General features: G+C 49.7%; 1 protein-coding gene across 2 annotated transcripts in view; it reads left to right on the top strand.

Annotated features, from left to right (window-relative positions):
• Positions 1–19,676, top strand: part of LOC144511390 (RAC-beta serine/threonine-protein kinase) — a 133,283-nt gene that overhangs the window by 91,843 nt on the left and 21,764 nt on the right. For both annotated transcript variants that reach the window (XM_078241699.1, XM_078241700.1), the window contains exons 4-8: positions 6,651–6,779; positions 13,523–13,634; positions 16,615–16,768; positions 17,683–17,814; positions 18,830–18,895. In XM_078241699.1, the coding sequence (XP_078097825.1) occupies positions 6,651–6,779; positions 13,523–13,634; positions 16,615–16,768; positions 17,683–17,814; positions 18,830–18,895 (593 nt within the window). The remainder of the gene's footprint in view (positions 1–6,650; positions 6,780–13,522; positions 13,635–16,614; positions 16,769–17,682; positions 17,815–18,829; positions 18,896–19,676) is intronic.

Raw genomic sequence — 19,676 nt, 5'->3', positions numbered from 1 at the left:
ACCGCCTTCTGGAAGGTTTGTGACTGTTCTGACATAACCCCTGAACACAGGAAATAGGAGCAGGAGTGCATCACCAGGCCCTTCAAGCCTGCCCCACCATTCAATACAATCATGGCTGATTTACGCCGGCCCTCGATTGCTTTTCTGAGCCATTTCCCCATAACCCTCTATTCTTCAATCTAGCACAGTGGCACAGCGCTGCTGCCTCACAGTGCCAGGGACTTGAGTTCGATTCCCGGCTTGGGTCACTGCCTGTGTGGAGCCTGCACGTTCTCCCCGTGTCTGCGTGGGTTTCCTCCGGGTGCTCCGGTTTCCGCCTACAGTCCGAAAGACGTGCTGGTTAGGGTGCATTGGCCGTGCTAAATTCTCCCTCAGTGTACCCGAACAGGAGTGTGGCAACTGGGGGATTTTCATAGTAACTTCATTGCAGTGTTAATGTAAGCCTTACTTGTGACTGATGAATACACTTTAACTTCACTTTATCAAATATCTATCCAGCTCCACTTTAAATACTCACAATGATCCAGCCTCCACCACCCTTTGGGGCAGAGAAATCCAGAGATTCACCACCTGAAGAAATTTCCACGTGTCTGTTTTAAATGAGCGGCCCTTTATCTTGTAGCTCTGTCCCCTTGTCCGAGACTTTCCCACAAGTGAAACCATCTCACCATTTGTGATGTGTGTTACTGACCGGAATCAAACGAAGAGGTTTGGATCGTTTATATACGGAATGAATGTGCGATCGATGCCCAGGCTGTGGTGCCCAGTGGCGCCATGAGCATGGGTTCAATTCCCGTAACAGCTGAGGGTATTCGGGAAGGCCCCGCCTTAACCTTGCCCCCCTTGCCTGAGGTGTGGTGATCCTCAGATTAAATCACCCTCCAAAGAGAGAGCATCCTATGATCATCTGGCACTGTGGCGACGTTACGTTACCTAGACGCCTGGGAGCGATCTTGCAGAGGGTGGGGAATCTCTGGAATTCTCTGCCCCAAAGTGAGGCAAGGTGAGTGTTTGGAACAAGCTGCCAGAGGCAGTAGTAGAGGCGGGTACAATTTTATCTTTTAAAAAGCATTTAGATAGTTACATGGGTATGATGGGTATAGAGGGATATGGGCCAAGTGCAGGCAATTGGGATTAGTTTAGGGGTTTTAAAAACAAAAAGGGCGGCATGGACAAGTTGGGCCGAAGGGCCTGTTTCCATGCTGTAAACCTCTATGACTCTATAAAGGGTGGCGGAGGCTGGATCACTCCCAGGCATCTAGGAGGCAAGGACAGTTTATATATAGAACAACCCGGGTTCAATTCCTGCCTTTGGTGACTGTGTGGAATTCATAGAAATCATAGAAACCCTACAGTGCAGAAGGAGCCCATTCGGCCCATCGAGTCTGCACCGACCACAATCCCACGCAGGCCCTACCCTCATATCCCTACACATTTACCCGCTAATCCCTCTAACCTACACATCTCAGGACACTAAGGGACAATTTTAGCAAGGCCAATCGACCTAACCCGCACATCTTTGGACTGTGGGAGGAAACCGGAGCACCCGGAGGAAACCCACGCAGACACGAGGAAATGTGCAAACTCCACACAGACAGTGACCCAAGCCGGGAATCGAACCCCGGCCCCTGGAGCTGTGAAGCAGCAGTGCTAACCACTGTGCTACCATGTCGCCCCGAGTTCTCCCCGTGTCTGCGTGGGTTTGCTCCGGGTGCTCCGGTTTCCTCCCACAGTCCAAGGATGTGTGGGTTAGGTGGATTGGCCGTGCTAAATGTTGGGGGTTACGGGGATCGAGTAGAGGGGAGGACGTGGGTGGGATTCTCTGTCAGAGAGTCGGTGCAGAATCAATGGGCTGAATGGCTGCTTGTCGGGGTTCTACGTTTCTAAGAATGAAACGTCGGAGCAATGCTTTCGATTTGAGAACCATTGTCAAGTTTATTGCCATTTTTAAAATTAAAAACACACCCACAAGCTGGTGGAAATAGTGTTTTTTTTTTGTGTTACTTTTTCAAAAGCTCTACATTTTTGAATACCTTGAATGGGGTCACCTCTTGCTGTGTATTCCAGCGAGTTCTCCCAGCCGAGATTTCTTATCTCTTGGGTCACTTCACTGAACCTTCTGTACCTCCTGTCTGCTTTTGATGTCCTTTGGGAAGGAGAGGTTGTATTGAGCTGATATTCAGTATTTGAGCTGCATTCGTGTTAATGATTTATGTAAGTTTAACATTATCATGTGTGCGCGATGAAACCCTGAAACCTTGTTATTTATTCGTCACAAGTAAGGCTTGCATTAACACTGCAATGAAGTTACTGTGAAATTCCCCTAGCCGCCACAGTCGGGCGCCTGTTTGGGGCAATGCACCCTGACCAGCACATCTTTCAGAATGTGGGAGGAAACCGGAGCACCCGGAAGAAACCCACACAGACACGGGGAGAACGTGCAAACTCCACACAAGTGACCCAAGCCGGGAATTGAACCCGGGTCCCTGGCGCTGTGAGGCAGCAGTGCTAACCACTGTGCCACCGTGCCGAAACCTGTGCTTTTCTTAAAGACGGTCTTATCAATTTATCACATTTTAAAAACCTATTTATTGAAAACCCCACGCAATCCCTGCCCTTAGTGTTTTGTTGGTTACTCCGGTCCCTCTACTTCACTATTGTGTTAATGGTATTTTGGTTAGATTGTGAGGATGCACGTGTGGAGCACTTAGCGGATTGGCCTTTTGTTAATCTGTTCCCTTTTTTAAAAATTGGTTTATCAAAAGAGGGGATAGCTGGGACACTGGGTTGTGTGGGGGAAGAGCTGAGAACAGTGGTTCCCAAACTTTTTTCACTGGGCCACACTTTCGGAATAAAAATTTGCTGGCGCCACACCGAATTTTTTATTGATGATAATAAATACATTCAAAAACAACTCCGAGCAGTGCTCGATTCATAACATAGAACACAACTACTTTATAATATGATCATGGGACATCCAGAAAGTATAAAACAATGCTTGTTTAAACCATGTTTAAATGTTTCTGTGATTGTCCTTGAATCTTCCCTTGCCATCCTCTCTCGCCGCACCCTTTGGGAACCACTGGCTGAGAGACTGAACAAGTCAAAATAAATAGGGGCTAGTTGGGACACTGGGTTGTTGGGGGGGGGGGGTGGCGGGGAGGGTTTCGACTTTGCGACGGCAGCAGGGAAGAAGCTGTTCTTGAGTCGGTTGGTACGTGACCTCAGACTTTTTTGTATCTTTTTCCCGACGGAAGAAGGTGGAAGAGAGAATGTCCGGGGTGCGTGGGTGTCTTTGATTATGCTGGCTGCTTTCCCGAGGCAGCGGGAAGTGTAGACGGAGTCAATGGATGGGAGGCTGGTTTGTGTGATGGATTGGGCTGCAGTCAAGACCTTTTGTAGTTTCTTGCGGTCTTGGGCACAGCTATGACCCTGTACTTCTAGACTCCCCCACCTTTGGGAACATTCTTTCTGAATCTATCCTGTTTAACCCTTTTAGAATTTTGTAAGTTTCTATGAGATCCCTTCTCACTTTTCTCAACTCCAGTGAATATAATCTTAACTGAGTGAGTCTCTCATATGACAGACCTGCCATCCCAGGAATCAGCCTGGTTCCTGTACTCCCTCTCGAGCAAAGACATCCTTCCTCAGAAAAGGACACCAAAACTGCACACAATACTCCAGGTGTGGCCTCACCAAAGCCCTATAGAATTGCAGCAAAACATCCCTATTCCTATACTCAAATCCTCTCGCAATGAAGGCCAACATACCATTTGCCGCCTTTACTGCCTGTTGTTCCTGTGCGCTTATTTTCAGCGACTGATGCACAAAGACTCCAAGGTCTCGTTGAGTATCCACCTCTCTCAATTTACACCAAGTAATCATCTGTCTTCTTATTATTGCTACCAAAGTGGATAACCTCACATTTATCCACATTATGCTGCATCTGCCATGCGGATGCCCCCACACTCAGCCTGTCCAAATCACGCTGAAGCATCTCTGCGTCCTCCTCACAGCTCACCCTCCCACCCAACGTTGTATCATCTGCGAATTTGGAGATAATACGTTCAGCTCCCTCTTCCAAATCATTACTATATAATGTGAACAGTTGGGGTCCCAGCACAGATCCCTGCGGAACCCCATTGGTCACTGACTGCCAATCAGGAAAAGACCCATCTATGTCAACTCTTTGCTTCCTATCTGCTAACCAGCTTTCTACCCATCTCCCATCTCCAGGCATTACCTGCGATTTCATGTGCTTTAACTTTACGTAGTTGTCTGTTATGTGACACCTTATCCAAAGCCTATTCCCTTCCAGATGTGAGTACGTCCTGTCCCTAAGAATCTTCTCCAATAATTTCCCCACCACTGATGTAAGACTCTCAGGCCTGTAATTTCCTGGATTGTCTCTTCTGCGCTTCTTAAACAGAGGAACAATGTCAGCTACTCTCCGATCCTCTGGCACCTCACCCGTGGCTAAAGAGGATACAAAGATTTTGGCCAAGGCCTCGGCAATTTCTTCCCTCGTCCCTCTCAGTATTCTGGGATAGACCCTGTCTGGCCCTGGAGACTTCTCCACCTTAATGTTTTTCAAAACCTCCAATACCACCTCCCTTTTTATCTCAACATCTCCACCTCTTTTGTCACCCTCTCTATCTCGCCTGAAGCATCTAAATCCTGGAATGCTGAGGTGCCAGTCCTGCCCTTCTTTCATCAAAGTCTCCGTAATTGCCACAGCATCATAGTTCCATGTAGCAATCCAAGCTTTAAGCTCAACCGCCTTACCTGTCATACTCCTTGCGTTAAAGCAAACACACCTCAGACCATCTGTCCTGCCATGTTTAGTACACTCTCTCTCCCTGCGTTTTTATTCCTCTCAGCCTTACTGGACCCATTCACTGAGTTCTCCAGAGTCTCTGTACTGTGGCCCTTTTTGATTTTTGTCTTTGGTTTCTCTGCCTTTCACTTTCCCCCTTCCTGTCTTTTGTTTCTGTCCCCATTTTATTTCCCTCTGACTTCCTGCATCGGTTCCCCTCTCAGATCATCTACGCTAATACAGATGTCTGCTAATATAGAAACTCTGTGTGGAGTTTGCACATTCTCCTCGTGCCTGCGTGGGTTTCCTCCGGGTGCTCCGGTTTCCTCCCACACTCCAAAGATGTGTGGGTTAGGTTGACTGGCCATGCTAAATTGTCCCTTCGTGTCCTGAGATGTGTAGGTTAGAGGGATTGGTGGGTAAATATGTAGGGATACGGGGGTAGGGCCTGGGTGGGATTGTGGTCGGTGCAGACTCGATGGGCCAAATGGCCTCTTTCTGCACTGTAGGGTTTCTATGATTCTATGAATATCTTTCCTCAATATTGTAGCAATACCATCTTTGATCAACAGTACAACTCCACCTTTTCCTTTCTGTCTGTCCTTCCTAAACACTGAATAGCCCTCAATGTTTAGTTCCCATCCTTGCTCACCTTGGAGCCACGTCTCCGTATCGCCAACTATATCGTACCCCTTTACATCTATCTGTGCAACTAATTCATCCATTTTGTTTCGAATGCTCCGAACATTCAGGTCCAAAACCTTTAAGTGGGCACTCTTAACATTTCTTTTCCCTTTCCTACTATTTTTCACTCGGCCGTTGATTTCTCTGCCTATCACTTTCCTTATTCTCCTTACTGTCTTTTCCTCTTGTTCTTAATTCCCCCTGCTCTGAATCCTTGCAAAGGTTCCCATCCCCCTGCCATATTAGTTGATCTATGGACAAACACGCCAAGGACCCTTTGTTCCACAGAACTTCCTAAGTCATGCCGTTCATTGAATACTTCCTTGTCAAATTACTCCTTCCAAAAGTGCATCACCTCACACACGTTTCAGGGTTAAATTCCATCTGCCCATTTGACCATTCCATTTATATCTTCCCCAGCCCAAGACACACTATTAACGGTCTGTATAGCTTGCAAAAAACAAATTCTTTTCACTGCATCCCAGTACATGAGACAATAAATCAATTCTTTTTATAAAGAGCAGGATCTTGTGTTATTAAAATCAATTTGCTTTTGTGTTCTTGTGAGACTCGAGTTCAAATATAAATCCATGGACCAAAGGGTTGTTAGACCTCTCCTTTCTAACTCCCTGTCCACCCTCACCAGACCCTGACTCAGAACAGAGACGATGATGTTCACTTTGCTTCCGATGACTTGTATTCCGCTAAGGCTCTTGGTTTGGTTGTTAGTTCAGATCGCTTTGTCTATTGCACTCGATTGAAGGGGAATTGTTGAATGGTGGAGCAGGCTCGAGGGGCCGAATGGCCCGTTCTTCCTGTTTCCCGTGTTCATCGGTTGTGCCCATTTCTATCTTAAGAAAACAAAAATCCGCTGCTATCCTCTTACAAGGGGAACTGCAAGGTGGAGGTCTGCCATTCCATGCCAGCCTCTGGGTGGTGGGCAGATCATTCGGATGCTTTACCAAAATGTCCAGGTGGACTCGAACCCTTTGTCTGGTGATGCCCTATGCATGTGCATGGTCAAGTTTTTAAGCCCTCGCACAGCTTGAGAAGTCCGAATCCTAATGCCCCCATTTTCCAATGCGGCTTTGCCAGTTGATCCTGCGAAATCGATACTGTCCTAACCTCTTCTCCTCTTCGTTACTTACAGGTGAATATATTAAAACATGGAGGCCAAGGTACTTCCTGTTGAAATCGGATGGTTCTTTCATTGGCTATAAGGAGAAGCCCGAGAGCCCAGATCATGGTCTGCCACCTTTAAACAACTTCTCTGTAGCAGGTGAGTCTTCGGGGCGAGCGACACATTGGTTGAAGTGCCTATCTCTGATGTATACAAGTTCCCCTCCAAGTCATGCACTGTCCTAACTTGGTGATATATTGGCGTTTCTTCTCGACTGCCTGGACCAAAGTCTTAACCGTAGTGTGGGAACAACTTGCCAGTTTCAATACAGCACTTCCCCCAGCCTGCAACCTCTACTGACAGCATGGATGAGGGCAACAAGGATTCTATGATTCTGTCAACAGTAGCCAAGAACTGAAACTTCAACAAACCACGTAACCATCTCTCGAGCATGGTGGGGACAACTAAAGATTCTCAGTGCCTTCGGACCATTTCCTCCGCTGTCTGGCACATTTGTAGGGACCAGAAACCTTCCAGAGATGACACCATCACCTCCCAGGTTTCACTCTGAGCCACCGAGCACCCTGACTTGGGACTATATTGCTGTTCCTTCATCGCCACTGGATCAAAAGCCGGGAGCTATTTCCCTTCGTGGCACTATGGTTAATGTGGTTGTGTGGACATGTTATGGGCGGCACAGTGGTTAGCTCTGCTGCCTCTCAGCGCCAGGGACCCAGGTTCAATTCCAGCCTTGGGTGACTGTGTGGAGTCTGTACCTTCGCCCCATCTCTGTGTGGGTTCTCCCCCGGGTGCTCCGGTTTCCTCCCGCACTCCAAAGATGTGTGGGTTCGGTTGATTGGCCGTGCTAAATTGCCCCTTAGTGTCGGGGGATTGGCAGGTTAAATACTTGGGGTTACGGAGATGGGGCCAGGATGGGATTGTTGTCGGTGCAGGCTTGATGGGCCAAATGGCCTCCTTTTGCACTGTAGGGATTCTATGATTTTGTCAACGGTAGCCACGAACTGAAACTACCTCTCGAGCACAATGGGGGCAGCTGAAGATTCTCAGAGCGTTGGACCATTTCCTCCGCTGCGGGGCATGTTAGCAGGGACGGGAAAGCTTCCAGAGGTGTCTCTGTGTGGGGTGGTTTAGTTGAAGCTGCAGCTTCCTGAATCATTCCGCAGTTTGGGTCACCCTGGCTTTGTGTTCGAAGACTAGCTGACTCTGAAGTGGGCCAACAAGCGGCATACACAGTTCAATGGGAAGGAAAGTGCGCGGGTTCATTTTGAAAGAAAGAAGCAACAGCATAAAGCTATTTGGGTTCATGTACTTCATAGAAATCATAGAAACCCTACAGTACAGAAAGAGGCCATTCGGCCCATCGAGTCTGCACCGACCACAATCCCACCCAGGCCCTACCCCCATATCCCTACATATTTTACCCACTAATCCCTCTAATCTACACATCTCAGGACACTAAGGGGCAATTTTAGCATGGCCAATCAACCTAACCCGCACATCTTTGGACTGTGGGAGGAAACCGGAGCACCCGACGGAAACCCACGCAGACACGAGGAGAATGTGCAAACTCCACACAGTGACCCAAGCCGGGAATCGAACCCAGGTCCCTGGAGCTGTGAAGCAGCAGTGCTAACCACTGTGCCACCGTGCCGCCCTTAAAGAGCAATTGCTAAAGACTTGATGGGGACAAATTTGCAGGTCTATGGGATGGGAACAGGGGATTGGGACTAATTGGATAGCTCTTTTGAAGAGCTGGCCGGAGGGACAATGGGCCGTGTGGCCTCCTGTGTTGCAGGATTCCATGGTTCTACCCAATTTTTCTGTGTTTTTCTGAGATTACAGGGTGTAAATACAGAAGCCTTTAAAGATTGGGGTGCAGATGCAAGAGACCACGAAAAGGCAGATAAGATTCTGAGGCCTTGAATACAAAAGCAGGGAATCATAGAATCCCATAGTGCAGGAGGAGGCTATTTGGCCCATTGAGTCAACCAACAACAATCCCACCCTATCCCCGTAACCCCACAGATTTATCCTGCTAATCCCCCTGATATCAAGGGACAATTTAGCACGGCCAATCAACCTAACCTACACATCTTTGGAGTGTGAGAGGAAACCAGAGTACCCGGAGGAAACCCACGCAGACACTGGGAGAACATGTAAACTCCACACAGTCACCCGAGGCTAGAAATGAACCTGGGTCCCTGGCGCTGAGGCAGCAGTGCCAACCACTGTGCCACCATGCTGCCCACAAGTACAAGACATTGGCTAGGCCACTATCTGAGCGCTGTGTGCAGGTCGAGAGCTCCGCTTTAAGATTGGGGTGCAGCCAAGATTCGTGAGTAATCTCAAGCAATGCTGCTATCTCCCGATTCCCTTAATGCGCGCACATTTTCTCGATGGCAGTCTTGGGTGAACCTGATGAATAAGCATCCACAACCGTCTGGGATGGCACATTCCAAGATTCACAACCCTGAGTAAACCTTCATATATGGCCGGTCCCTTATCCTGAAACTGTCACCCCTATTTCAAGATGAATCCACTCTGGGGGGGAAAAGCAACATTACCTTCTCAAACCCTCTTGTATGTTTCAACAGGATTACATCACATTCTTCTAAACTTCAGAGATTGAGGCCCATTCTGCTATCCCCTCATCCCAAGAATCAATCTAGAGAACCTTGTACCCGCACCCTCTCTAAAGCAGGCACATCCTGCCTTGGATCGAGGTTGTTTTGGCCGCGTTCTGTTACCTATTTGACCTTTCATTCATAGAATCATAGAAACCCTACAGTACAGAAAGAGGTCATTCGACCCATCGAGTCTGCACCGACCACAATCCCACCCAGGCCCTACCCCCATATTCCGACACATTTTACCCACTAACCCACGCATCTCGGTACACTAGGGGCAATTTTAGCATGGCCAATCAACCTAACCCGCACATCTTTGGACTGTGGGAGGAAACCGGAGCACCCGGAGGAAACCCACGCAGACACCAGGAGAATGTGCAAACTCCACACAGACAGTGACCCGAGCCGGGAATCGAACCCAGGTCCCTGGAGCTGTGAAGCGGCAGTGCTAACCACTGTGCTACCGTGCTGCCACGAGTGAAGCTCGTGGCTTCATCGCTCTCCCCGCCGCCCCAACACCAATACCATCTCTCCCAGAATTTGTATTGAACTCGACAAAACCTGGGACTGCAGGACGCAGAGTGGAATCTCCGTCGACATTTTGTCAGATTTCTGGGTTTTGGTTAGTAAGGCGCCCCACCCCCTTTTCCATCCATTCCGCTTTGATCGGCAGTCGAACTGCCGAAGCCCAAATGCGCTCTGTGTCGAAAGACTCGCGGCTTTTCCCAGTGGCTGCCGACGCTTCCTGTCCTCATTGTGTCCCAGCGACCATCTTGCCTATCACCCTTTTCCCCACGGTTAATCAGCACTGCGAAGTGAGAATCTTCTCGAGGGCAGTTAGGGACGGGTAATAAATGCTAACCGCATCCCTTTAACAAATAAAATACACCGCGCAAGGAACTGACGCAGCCAGTTTGTGGCTGGGATGGGTCAAATCCTCACTGATCTTGTGGAAAGGTCCAATCGCGAGGCGATGGCCTAGTGGTATTATCGCTAGATTATCAATGCTGAAACTCAGCAAATGTCCTGGGGAACCGGGTTCGAATCCCGGATGGTAGAATTTGAATTCAGTAACAAACTATCTGGAATTAAGAATCTACCAAAGAACAAAGAACAGTACAGCACAGGAAACAGGCCCTTCGGCCCTCCAAGCCTGCGCCGCTCCTTGGTCCAACTAGACCAATCGTTTGTATCCCTCCATTCCCAGGCTGCTCATGTGACTATCCAGGCAAGTCTTAAACGATGTCAGCGTGCCTGCCTCCACCACCCTACTTGGCAGCGCATTCCAGGCCCCCACCACCCTCTGTAAAAAAACGTCCCTCTGATGTCTGAGTTATACTTCGCCCCTCTCAGCTTGAGCCCGTGACCCCTCGTGATCGTCACCTCCGACCTGGGAAAAAGCTTCCCACTGTTCACCCTATCTATACCCTTCATAATCTTGTATACCTCTATTAGATCTCCCCTCATTCTCCGTCTTTCCAAGGAGAACAACCCCAGTCTACCCAATCTCTCCTCATAGCTAAGACCCTCCATACCAGGCAACATCCTGGTAAACCTTCTCTGCACTCTCTCCAATGCCTCCACGTCCTTCTGGTAGTGCGGTGACCAGAACTGGACGCAGTACTCCAAATGTGGCCTAACCAGCGTTCTATACCGGTCATCTATACCGATGACCCATTGTCGGAAAAACCCATCTGGTTCACTAACGTCCCTTGAGGGAGGGAAATCTGCCATCCTTACCCGGTCTGGCCTACAGCAATGTGGTTGACTTTCAACTGCCCTCTGAAATGGCCAAGTGAGACACTCGGTCGTATCAATCGCAGCACAGTCTCAACAAAGACATTGTGGATCAACCCACAGCCTGTGGACTGCTGTGTATCAAGGAGGCAGCTCACCACCACCTTCTCGAGGGCAACTAGGGATGGGCCATAAATGCTGGCCCAGCCAGCGACGCCCATGTCCCACGAATGAATAAAAAAAGCTTCAGTCTCTATTCTTATTTTTCAGTGTCACATGTAAGCTTACATTAACACTGCAATGAAGCTACTGTGAAAATCCCCTAGTTGCCACACTCCGGCGCCTGTTCAGGTACACTGAGGGATATTAGTATGACCAACGCACCCTAACCTGCAGATCTTTGGACTGAGAGAGGAAACCGGAGCGCCCGGAGGAAACCCATGCAGACACGGGCAGACTCCACACAGACAGTGACCTACCTCGAGGGGGCGGCATGGCGGTACAGTGGTTAGCGCTGCTGTCTCACAGCACCGGGGACCTGGCTTCGATTCACGGCTTAGGCCACTCTGTCTGTGCAGAGTTTGCACATTCTCCCCGTGTCTGCGTGGGTTTCCTCCGGGTGCTCCGGTTTCCTCCCACAGTCCCAAGATGTGCGGGTTAGGTGGATCGGCCATGCTAAATTGGCCCTAGTGTCAGGGGGGATTAACAGGGTAAATATGTGGGGTTACGGGAATAGGGCCTGGGTGGGATTGTGGTCGGTGCAGACTCGATGGGCCGAATGGCCTCCTCCTGCACTGTAGGGATTCTAGGATCCTAAGCCTGGAATCGAACCTCGGTCCCTGGCTCTGTGAAGCAGCAGTGCTAAGCACTGTGCCACCGTGCTACCCCTCGATGTAGCAATAAGATACAGCACGGGAGCATTTGGGAAATGGCCCCCTCAAAAGAAGCCCTTCAGATTGTATTCTGTAAAGCAAGAGCCTGCATTTCTATAGCACCCGTCATGACCTCTGGGTATCCCAAAGCAATTTTCAGCCATTGAAGTATTTTTGAAGTGAAATCTCTGTCGTATTGGGGGAAATGTGGTAATTTAAGCTTCAAAACCAACACTGTGACTCAGTGATCTGATCATCGATCGGCTTGCATGTGTTCTCTTGTGGGCAATTTGGCTACAGCGCAACGGTACACTTCAAAAGAACTTTATCTGTTACGTGCTGCGAAACCTCCTGGGGTTGTGGCAGGTGCTACGTAAATGCAAATTCACTGTGTTTTAATGTCAGATTCTTTCAATAACCAAATGGCCTCGGGTGAGTCATTACCCTAGCAGGTAAATATGCACTATCTTGTATTACATTGCAGCGTTCTTCTCAGAGTGACTCGCTAGGGGATTTTTCTAACCGGTTCTAAGCATCCGGAAAGACTGAACAGGCTGGGACTCCTTTCTCGACACATCTTGAAAGTCCAGAGGGAATTGAGGGAATTCAAATTCCACCATCTGCCGTGGCGGGATTCGAACCTGGGTCTCCAGAGCATTGGCCGAGTTTCTGAATTAATAGTGAAGCGATGATACCACTTGGCCTCACTTTCACCTCGTGCCATTAATTTCTTCCGGAAATTTCTCAATGTTTTGGCGCGCAATCCTCCAAAGAAAGTGTTCCGACTTCTGGGGCAAACCGTGGGCGGCACAGTGGTTAGCACTGCTGCCTCACAGCGCCAGGGACCCGGGTTCGATTCCCGCCTTGGGTGACTCTGTGTGGAGTTTGCACGTTCTCCCCGTGTCTGCGTGGGTTTCCTCCGGGTGCTCCGGTTTCCTCCCACAGTCCGAAAGATGTGTAGTTAGGGGGATTGGCCGTGCTAAGTTGCCCCACAGGGTCCAAAGATGTGTAGTTAGGGGGATTGGCCATGCTAAATTGCCCCACAGGGTCCAAAGATGTGTAGTTAGGGGGATTGGCCGTGCTAAATTGCCCCACAGGGTCCAAAGATGTGTAGTTAGGGGGATTGGCCGTGCTAAATTGCCTCACAGGGTCCAAAGATGTGTAGTTAGGTGGATTGGCCGTGCTAAGTTGCCCCACAGTGTCCAAAGATGTGTAGTTAGGGGGATTGGCCATGCTAAATTGCCCCACAGTGTCGGAGATTAGCAGGGTAAATACGTGGGGTTACGGGGATAGGGCCTGGGCGGGTTTGTTGTCAATGCAGGCTCAATGGGCCGAATGGCCTCCTTCTGCACTGTAGAGATTCTATGATAAGATATCACCAATAATACTAATAGGGAATTCAAGGAAAGCGTCTTAAGTAGGAGAGTGATGGGGTAGTTGAGGCAAAAAGCAGAGATACGTTGAAGAGAAAACTAGATAGACACAAGAGAGAAAGGAAGAGGAAGATATATCGATGGGAGGAGATGGAGTAAAAGGTGGGGTGTAAGCACTAGCCTGAGCTGTTGACTTGTGCTGTTCTCTCGGTGGAGTATTGACCTTTTCCTGCAGATCAGTAACTTCTCAATGTATTTATCTGTCTGACTAGAATGCCAACTCATGAAGACTGAGCGGCCACGGCCCAACACATTTATCATTCGGTGCCTGCAGTGGACAACGGTGATTGAGAGGACCTTCCATGTTGACACACCGGATGAGCGGTGAGGCCAGTGACGCGGGGAGGGGAATGAATTTTAATCTTGCCCTTTTCAGGGACACACAGAAAATAGAAGCAGGAGGAGGCCATTCAGCCCTTCGAGCCTGCTCCACCCTTCATTGGATCATGGCTGATCAACAAATTCAATATCCAGATTTCTCTGTCCCCATACAAACCTTGATCCTTTTTTTATTCATTTGTGGGACATGGGCGTCGCTGGCTGGGCCAGCATTTATTGCCCATCCCTAGTTGCCCGAGGACAGTTGAGAGTCGACCACATTGCTGAGGCTCTGGAGTCGTATGTAGGCCAGACAGGGTAAGGATGGCAGATTTCCTTCCCTAAAGGGACATTAGTGAACCAGATGGGTATTTCCGACAATCGACAATGGTTTCATGGTCATCAGTAGATTCTTAATTCCAGATTTTTAAAAATTGAACTTGGTTTCCACCATCTGCCGTGGCGGGATTCGAACCCGGGTCCTCAGAACATTAGCTGAGTTTCTGGATTAATAGTGCAGTGATGATACCACCTTGGCCTCACTTTCACCTCAAGTGTTAATTTCTTCCTGAAATCTCTCAATGTTTTGGCATGAAATCTTCCAGATCCCTCAGCTCGTTCGCCCTTAGGGAGCGGGAGACATGGTGGTCATGTTACTGCACTCATAATCCAGAGGCCCAGACTAATGCTCTGGAGGCATAAATTGTTAATAATGATCACAGAGCTACTGGACTGCCGTAAAAACCCACCTGGTTCACAAAGATCCTTTTGGGAAGGGGCTTTTCCAATGGGTGATGGAGTTATGTGAGGATCAGTGCTGGGGCCCCAGCTATTTATAATCTATATTAATGACTTAGCTGAAGAGGCAGTGAGTCATCCATCTTAATGTTTTGATTCGATTTATTGTCACATGTATTAGTATACAGTGAAAAGTATTGTTTCTTGCGCACTGTACAGAGAAAGCATACTGTTCATAGAGTACATAGGGGAGAAGGAAAGGAGAGAGTGCAGAATGTAGTGTTACAGTCATAGTTAGGGTGTAAAGAAAGATCAACTTAATGCGAGGTAGGTCCATTCAAATGTCTGACAGCAGCAGAGAAGAAGCTGTTCTTGAGTCGGTTGGTACGTGACCTCAGACTTTTGTATCTTTCTCCCAACGGAAGAAGGTGGAAGAGAGAATGTCCGGGGTGCGTGGGGTCCTTGATAATGCTGGCTGCTTTTCCCAGGCAGCAGGAAGTGTAGACAGAGTCAATGGATGGGAGGCTGGTTTGCGTGATGGATTGGGCTACGTTCATGACCCTTTGTAGTTCCTTGCGGTCTTGGGCAGAGCAGGAGCCCCATACCAAGCTGTGATACAACCAGAAAGAATGCTTTCGTTGGCGCATCTTTAAAAGTTGGTGAGAGTCGGATGCCGAACTCCCTTCGCCTCCTGAGAAAGTAGAGGTGGGCTTTCTTAACTATAGCGTCAATGTGGAGGGACCAGGACAGGTTGTTGGTGATCTGGGCACCTAGAAACTTGAAGCTCCCAATGATTAATAATGCCAAACCAGAGACCACAAACAGACATAGATTGGTTAAGTGATTGGGCAGCAAGATGGTGGTTGGCGTATCATATGTGGAAGATTGAAGTCACTTTGGTCGTAATAATAAAAATCAGAATATCTCCTTAAAGGGTTAGAGTCTTGATTTTCAAAGCTCCCTGTCTCTGCTGCTACAAAGAAGGCAAGAAGTTAGCATGCAGATACAGCAAGCCTTTAGGAAGGCCAGTGACATGTTGGCCTTTATTGCAAGGAGATGAGATTGGAGTACTGGAATAAAGAAGTCTTGGTACAGGGGATCACACCTGGAATACTGTGTGCAGTTTTGGGGCCACATCTGGAATATTTGTCCACAATTTTAGTCTCCATATTTAATATGCTTCCACTGGAGGTGGTGCAGTGAAGGTTCACCAGACTGTCCCCTTGCGATGAGGGGGTTGTCCGACGATGAGAGGCTGAGTAAACTGAGTCTGTATTCTCTGGCGTTTAGGAGAACGAGAGGCGATCTCTCAGTTACGAAGGGGGTTGACAGGGTGGATGCTGAGAGATTGTTGCCGTTAGTCAGGGGATCCGGAAGCGGCATGGGTCCCGGGAGCAGCAGTCCATCCCTGAACCTCACTGCACAAAGCGAATGGGATTTGAAACAGCGTCTCTTTGCTTTCCTGAGTGACGCCTTTAGTCTCCTTTTCCATTTGTCGGTCAGAACCACAAATTGAAAGCTAAATTTCCCAATCGCCTGTCGTGAGCCAATGCTCACACTTCAAATGTCCCTAACCTGGTGTGGCCAGCTGTGCTACCTGGGGAATGTATTGTGTTGATTTAATGGTTTCCTCTGGGGGCCCACGTAAGGTGGGCTTAAGTCCAAGATGGTGCGGGCGGAGGGGTGGCTGTGGGCACGGGCGGGGTGGGTCATGGGAGCGCCTGGGGGATGTCGTGGGCATGCACATGTGATTTGGGGGGGGGGGTGGTGTCGGGCATGGGGGCACGTGACTGGGGGTGTGTGCAGAGGGTGTGGCAAGGGGTTGCGGGGCGGGCATGGGGGGGGATAGTGTGTCGTGTTGAGGGCATACAGGGGAGAGTGTTGTCATGAGTTGGCCAGCAGGGGGCGTGCATGAGTGCCCACAAGGTCATGGCTTGGGCGTGCGTGGGTGCCCGCAGGGTCGTGGTGTGGGCACGCAGGTGCCCGCAGGGTGGTGTGGGCACGCAGGTGCCTGCAGGGTTGTGGTGTGGGCACGCAGGTGCCCGCAGGGTCGTGGTGTGGGCACGCAGGTACCCATAGAGTCATGTATGTCAAGCTGCTCCAGGTGAAACCAATTTCCGTTGCGAGGCCATTGTTTGGTTGGTTGCCCAGTTGTGGGAGGGTGATGCGGGTGCCTACTCGTAGGTGAGGGAGGCTCTAGTTGAGGTGGGACAACTGTCACTGACCCTGCATACCCCTGTGTTTCCAGAGAGGAGTGGACAAGAGCCATCCAGACTGTCGCAAACAGCTTAAAGCACCAGGAACCAGGAGATGATGCCATGGATGTCAAGTGTGGCTCGCCCAGTGACACCTCCGGGATGGAAGAGATGGAGGTGTCAATCTTGAAGTCGAGGAATAAAGTGGTTAGTAGTGGCTTATCCTCAAATCTCTACAGTGCAGAAGGAGGCCATTCAGGCTTGGGACACTAAGGGGCAATTTAGCACGGCCAATCCACCTAACCTGCAGTGCAAACTCCACACAGACAGTGACCCGAGCCGGGAATCGAACCCGGGTCCCTGGCGCTGTGAAGCAGCAGTGCTAACCACTGTGCCACCCTATTTAGCGGAGCGGACCCAGTGAGATTGGGTGTTTGGCTGTCTTCTCCCTCCCCCAGTGCCCCAGCCCATCCCCCATTTTCTGATCAAGACATCCTATCAGATTTGGGAGTTCAGACCTGAATTTGTTTGAAGCTTTGCATTTTCCATCTGCCGGGAGCTTGCACCTCGCTGCATCTCCTGGAGAGGGGGAGCAGGAATGATGGAAAAGGCCCACTTTGTAACGGCGGCTGAACGAGGCAATGCCCGCCTGGTACACGTGTCCACGCCATTCAGTCACACCATGTGCCAGTATGCCCACTGGCACCGGAACAGGCTGCACCCCTCTGTCTTCATCGAGTTCATGATGTGGAGATACCGGTGTTGGACTGGGGTAAACACAGTAAGAAGTTTAACAACACCAGGTTAAAGTCCAACAGGTTTATTTGGTAGCAAAAGCCACACAAGCTTTCGGAGCTCCGAAAGCTTGTGTGGCTTTTGCTGCCAAATAAACCTGTTGGACTTTAACCTGGTGTTGTTAAACTTCTTACTTCATTGAGTTCCACAGAGCTTCCAGTGAGGCGAGCGAATGGCAGGGGTGGTTTTATTTTTACTGGACGGGTGAAGCAGAGCACTGCCCTTTGACCCAGTCCTGCCTTGTGTTTGATCGAACCGTCCGTGCTGTTGCATCCAAATAAACAAGTGCCGTGACGGAGTTAACTGCTGTACTTTTCTGCTTCCAGACGATGAACGATTTTGACTATTTAAAGTTACTGGGGAAGGGCACCTTTGGCAAAGTTATCCTGGTTAAGGAGAAGGCCACAGGGCGGTATTACGCCATGAAGATTCTACGCAAAGAAGTCATTATCGCAAAAGTGAGTATTTACTTTTGGGATTCGTTTAGAGAAGGTTTGTTTTGGTCACTGTCTGTCAGTGGTCCGTGACTCTCCACACCCATATTGGCAGCACTGTGTGGAATTTCTGTGAAACTCACTGCTCTCCATATCTCTGCTTCCATCATTCCCCAACTAGGGTGGCCAATTCTGACTGGGCACCAATTCCTGAAAGTTCTGATGCCACTTACCCCGCGCTATCTTGCGCCATTGGTAACCCCCCCCCCCCCACTCCGCAACCATGTCCGATGGGCGGGATTTTCCAGCCCTCCCTGCGGTGGGGCAGGTGGCCTACGCAAAATGGCCAAGACATTGGTGGCACTGGAAGATCCCGCCAGCAGCCAATGGCGAGCCGTTTCCCAGCACCCCCCCCCCCCCCCCCCCCCCCCCCCTCCGGCCGGCAAACACGCGGTGGATTGGTGCTGGAAAACCCCGCCCCAATATCTTTACAACCAGTGAATCGAAGTGTCCAAACAAGCTTTTAAAGGCCCCATGATTTATTGGAACGCCAGTCAAGCTGCATCAAGCTGACTTCCTTCACTCGTTCGCGCTTGGCCACTCTCTCGGGATTGGCGTTCGTCATGGCACAGGACAAGGCCGTTTGGCCCATACCGCCAATGCTAGCCACTCCTCTGCCCTGCATATGTTCCTCCTTCGAAGTATTTGTGCAGTCCCCTTTCGAAGGCTGCCTTTCCACTGCCCTTTCAGGCAGTTCCAAAGAGAAGCGATTCACTTTTAAAAAGAAGAAACCCTCCAATCTGCAACACTGCTTTTTGTTTTTGCCAATTATCCTAAATCCTTGTCCTCAGTTCCCCAGTGAGGGCAACGACTATAGAAGTCAATGCCCGCAAAGATTTATCCTCCTCCACCCCCACCCCCCCCAACCTCCCTCCTTCCCCGGGAGACTCAGTGCAAATGCAATTCGGGTCCCTGTGAGAATTGGTGCTTAAGTTCAGAGCCGTACCTAAACATTGATGCTTGTTTGTGCTTATTGCAGGATGAAGTTGCCCACACTGTAACAGAGAGCAGGGTCTTACAGAATACACGGCATCCGTTCTTAACAGTAAGTGCTGAAATCTGCGTTAGATTCTGCTGCCGGGGAGCTCGTGGTATTGTCGCTGGACTGGTAATCATAGAAACCCTACAGTACAGAAAGAGGCCATTCGGCCCATCGAGTCTGCACCGACCACAATCCCACCCAGGCCCTACCCCCATATCCCTACATATTTTACCCACTAGTCCCTCTAACCTACGCATCCCAGGACACTAAGGGGCAATTTTAGCATGGCCAATCAACCTAACCAGCACATCTTTGGAGTGTGGGAGGAAACCGGAGCACCCGGAGGAAACCCACGCAGACGCGAGGAGAATGTGCAAACTCCCACACAGACAGTGACCCAAGCCGGGAATCGAACCCAGGTCCCTGGAGCTGTGAAGCAGCAGTGCTAACCACTGTGCCACCCAGCATAAGATCTAGAGTTCAAATCCCACCAGGGCAGATGGTGACATCTGAATTCAACAATTAAAATAACATCTGGAGTTAAGAATCTAATGATGACTGTGAAACTAGTCGATTGTCGCAAAAACCCATCTGGTTCACTCATGCCCCTTCAGGGAAGGATAATCTGCCTTCCTTACCCGGTCAGGCCTACCTGTTGACTCTTAAATGCCCTCTGAAACGGAGGGCAGTTAGGGACTGGCAGTGCTGACCCAGCCAGCAACGCCCGCATCCCGTAAATGAATTAAAGCAATGAGATTGAGCTTGGTGTGATCTGTGTTCTCCTGGGTGGCGGCCTTGTCCTGTGTGGTTGTCTGTTTATATGAAAATATGTACTTGGCACCGG

The sequence above is a fragment of the Mustelus asterias genome, chromosome 24 (genome assembly GCF_964213995.1).
Source record: "Mustelus asterias chromosome 24, sMusAst1.hap1.1, whole genome shotgun sequence".
Taxonomy (NCBI): Eukaryota; Metazoa; Chordata; class Chondrichthyes; order Carcharhiniformes; family Triakidae; genus Mustelus; species Mustelus asterias.
Note: the sequence above shows the minus strand (reverse complement) of the source record. Positions and strands in the feature narration are given on the sequence as shown.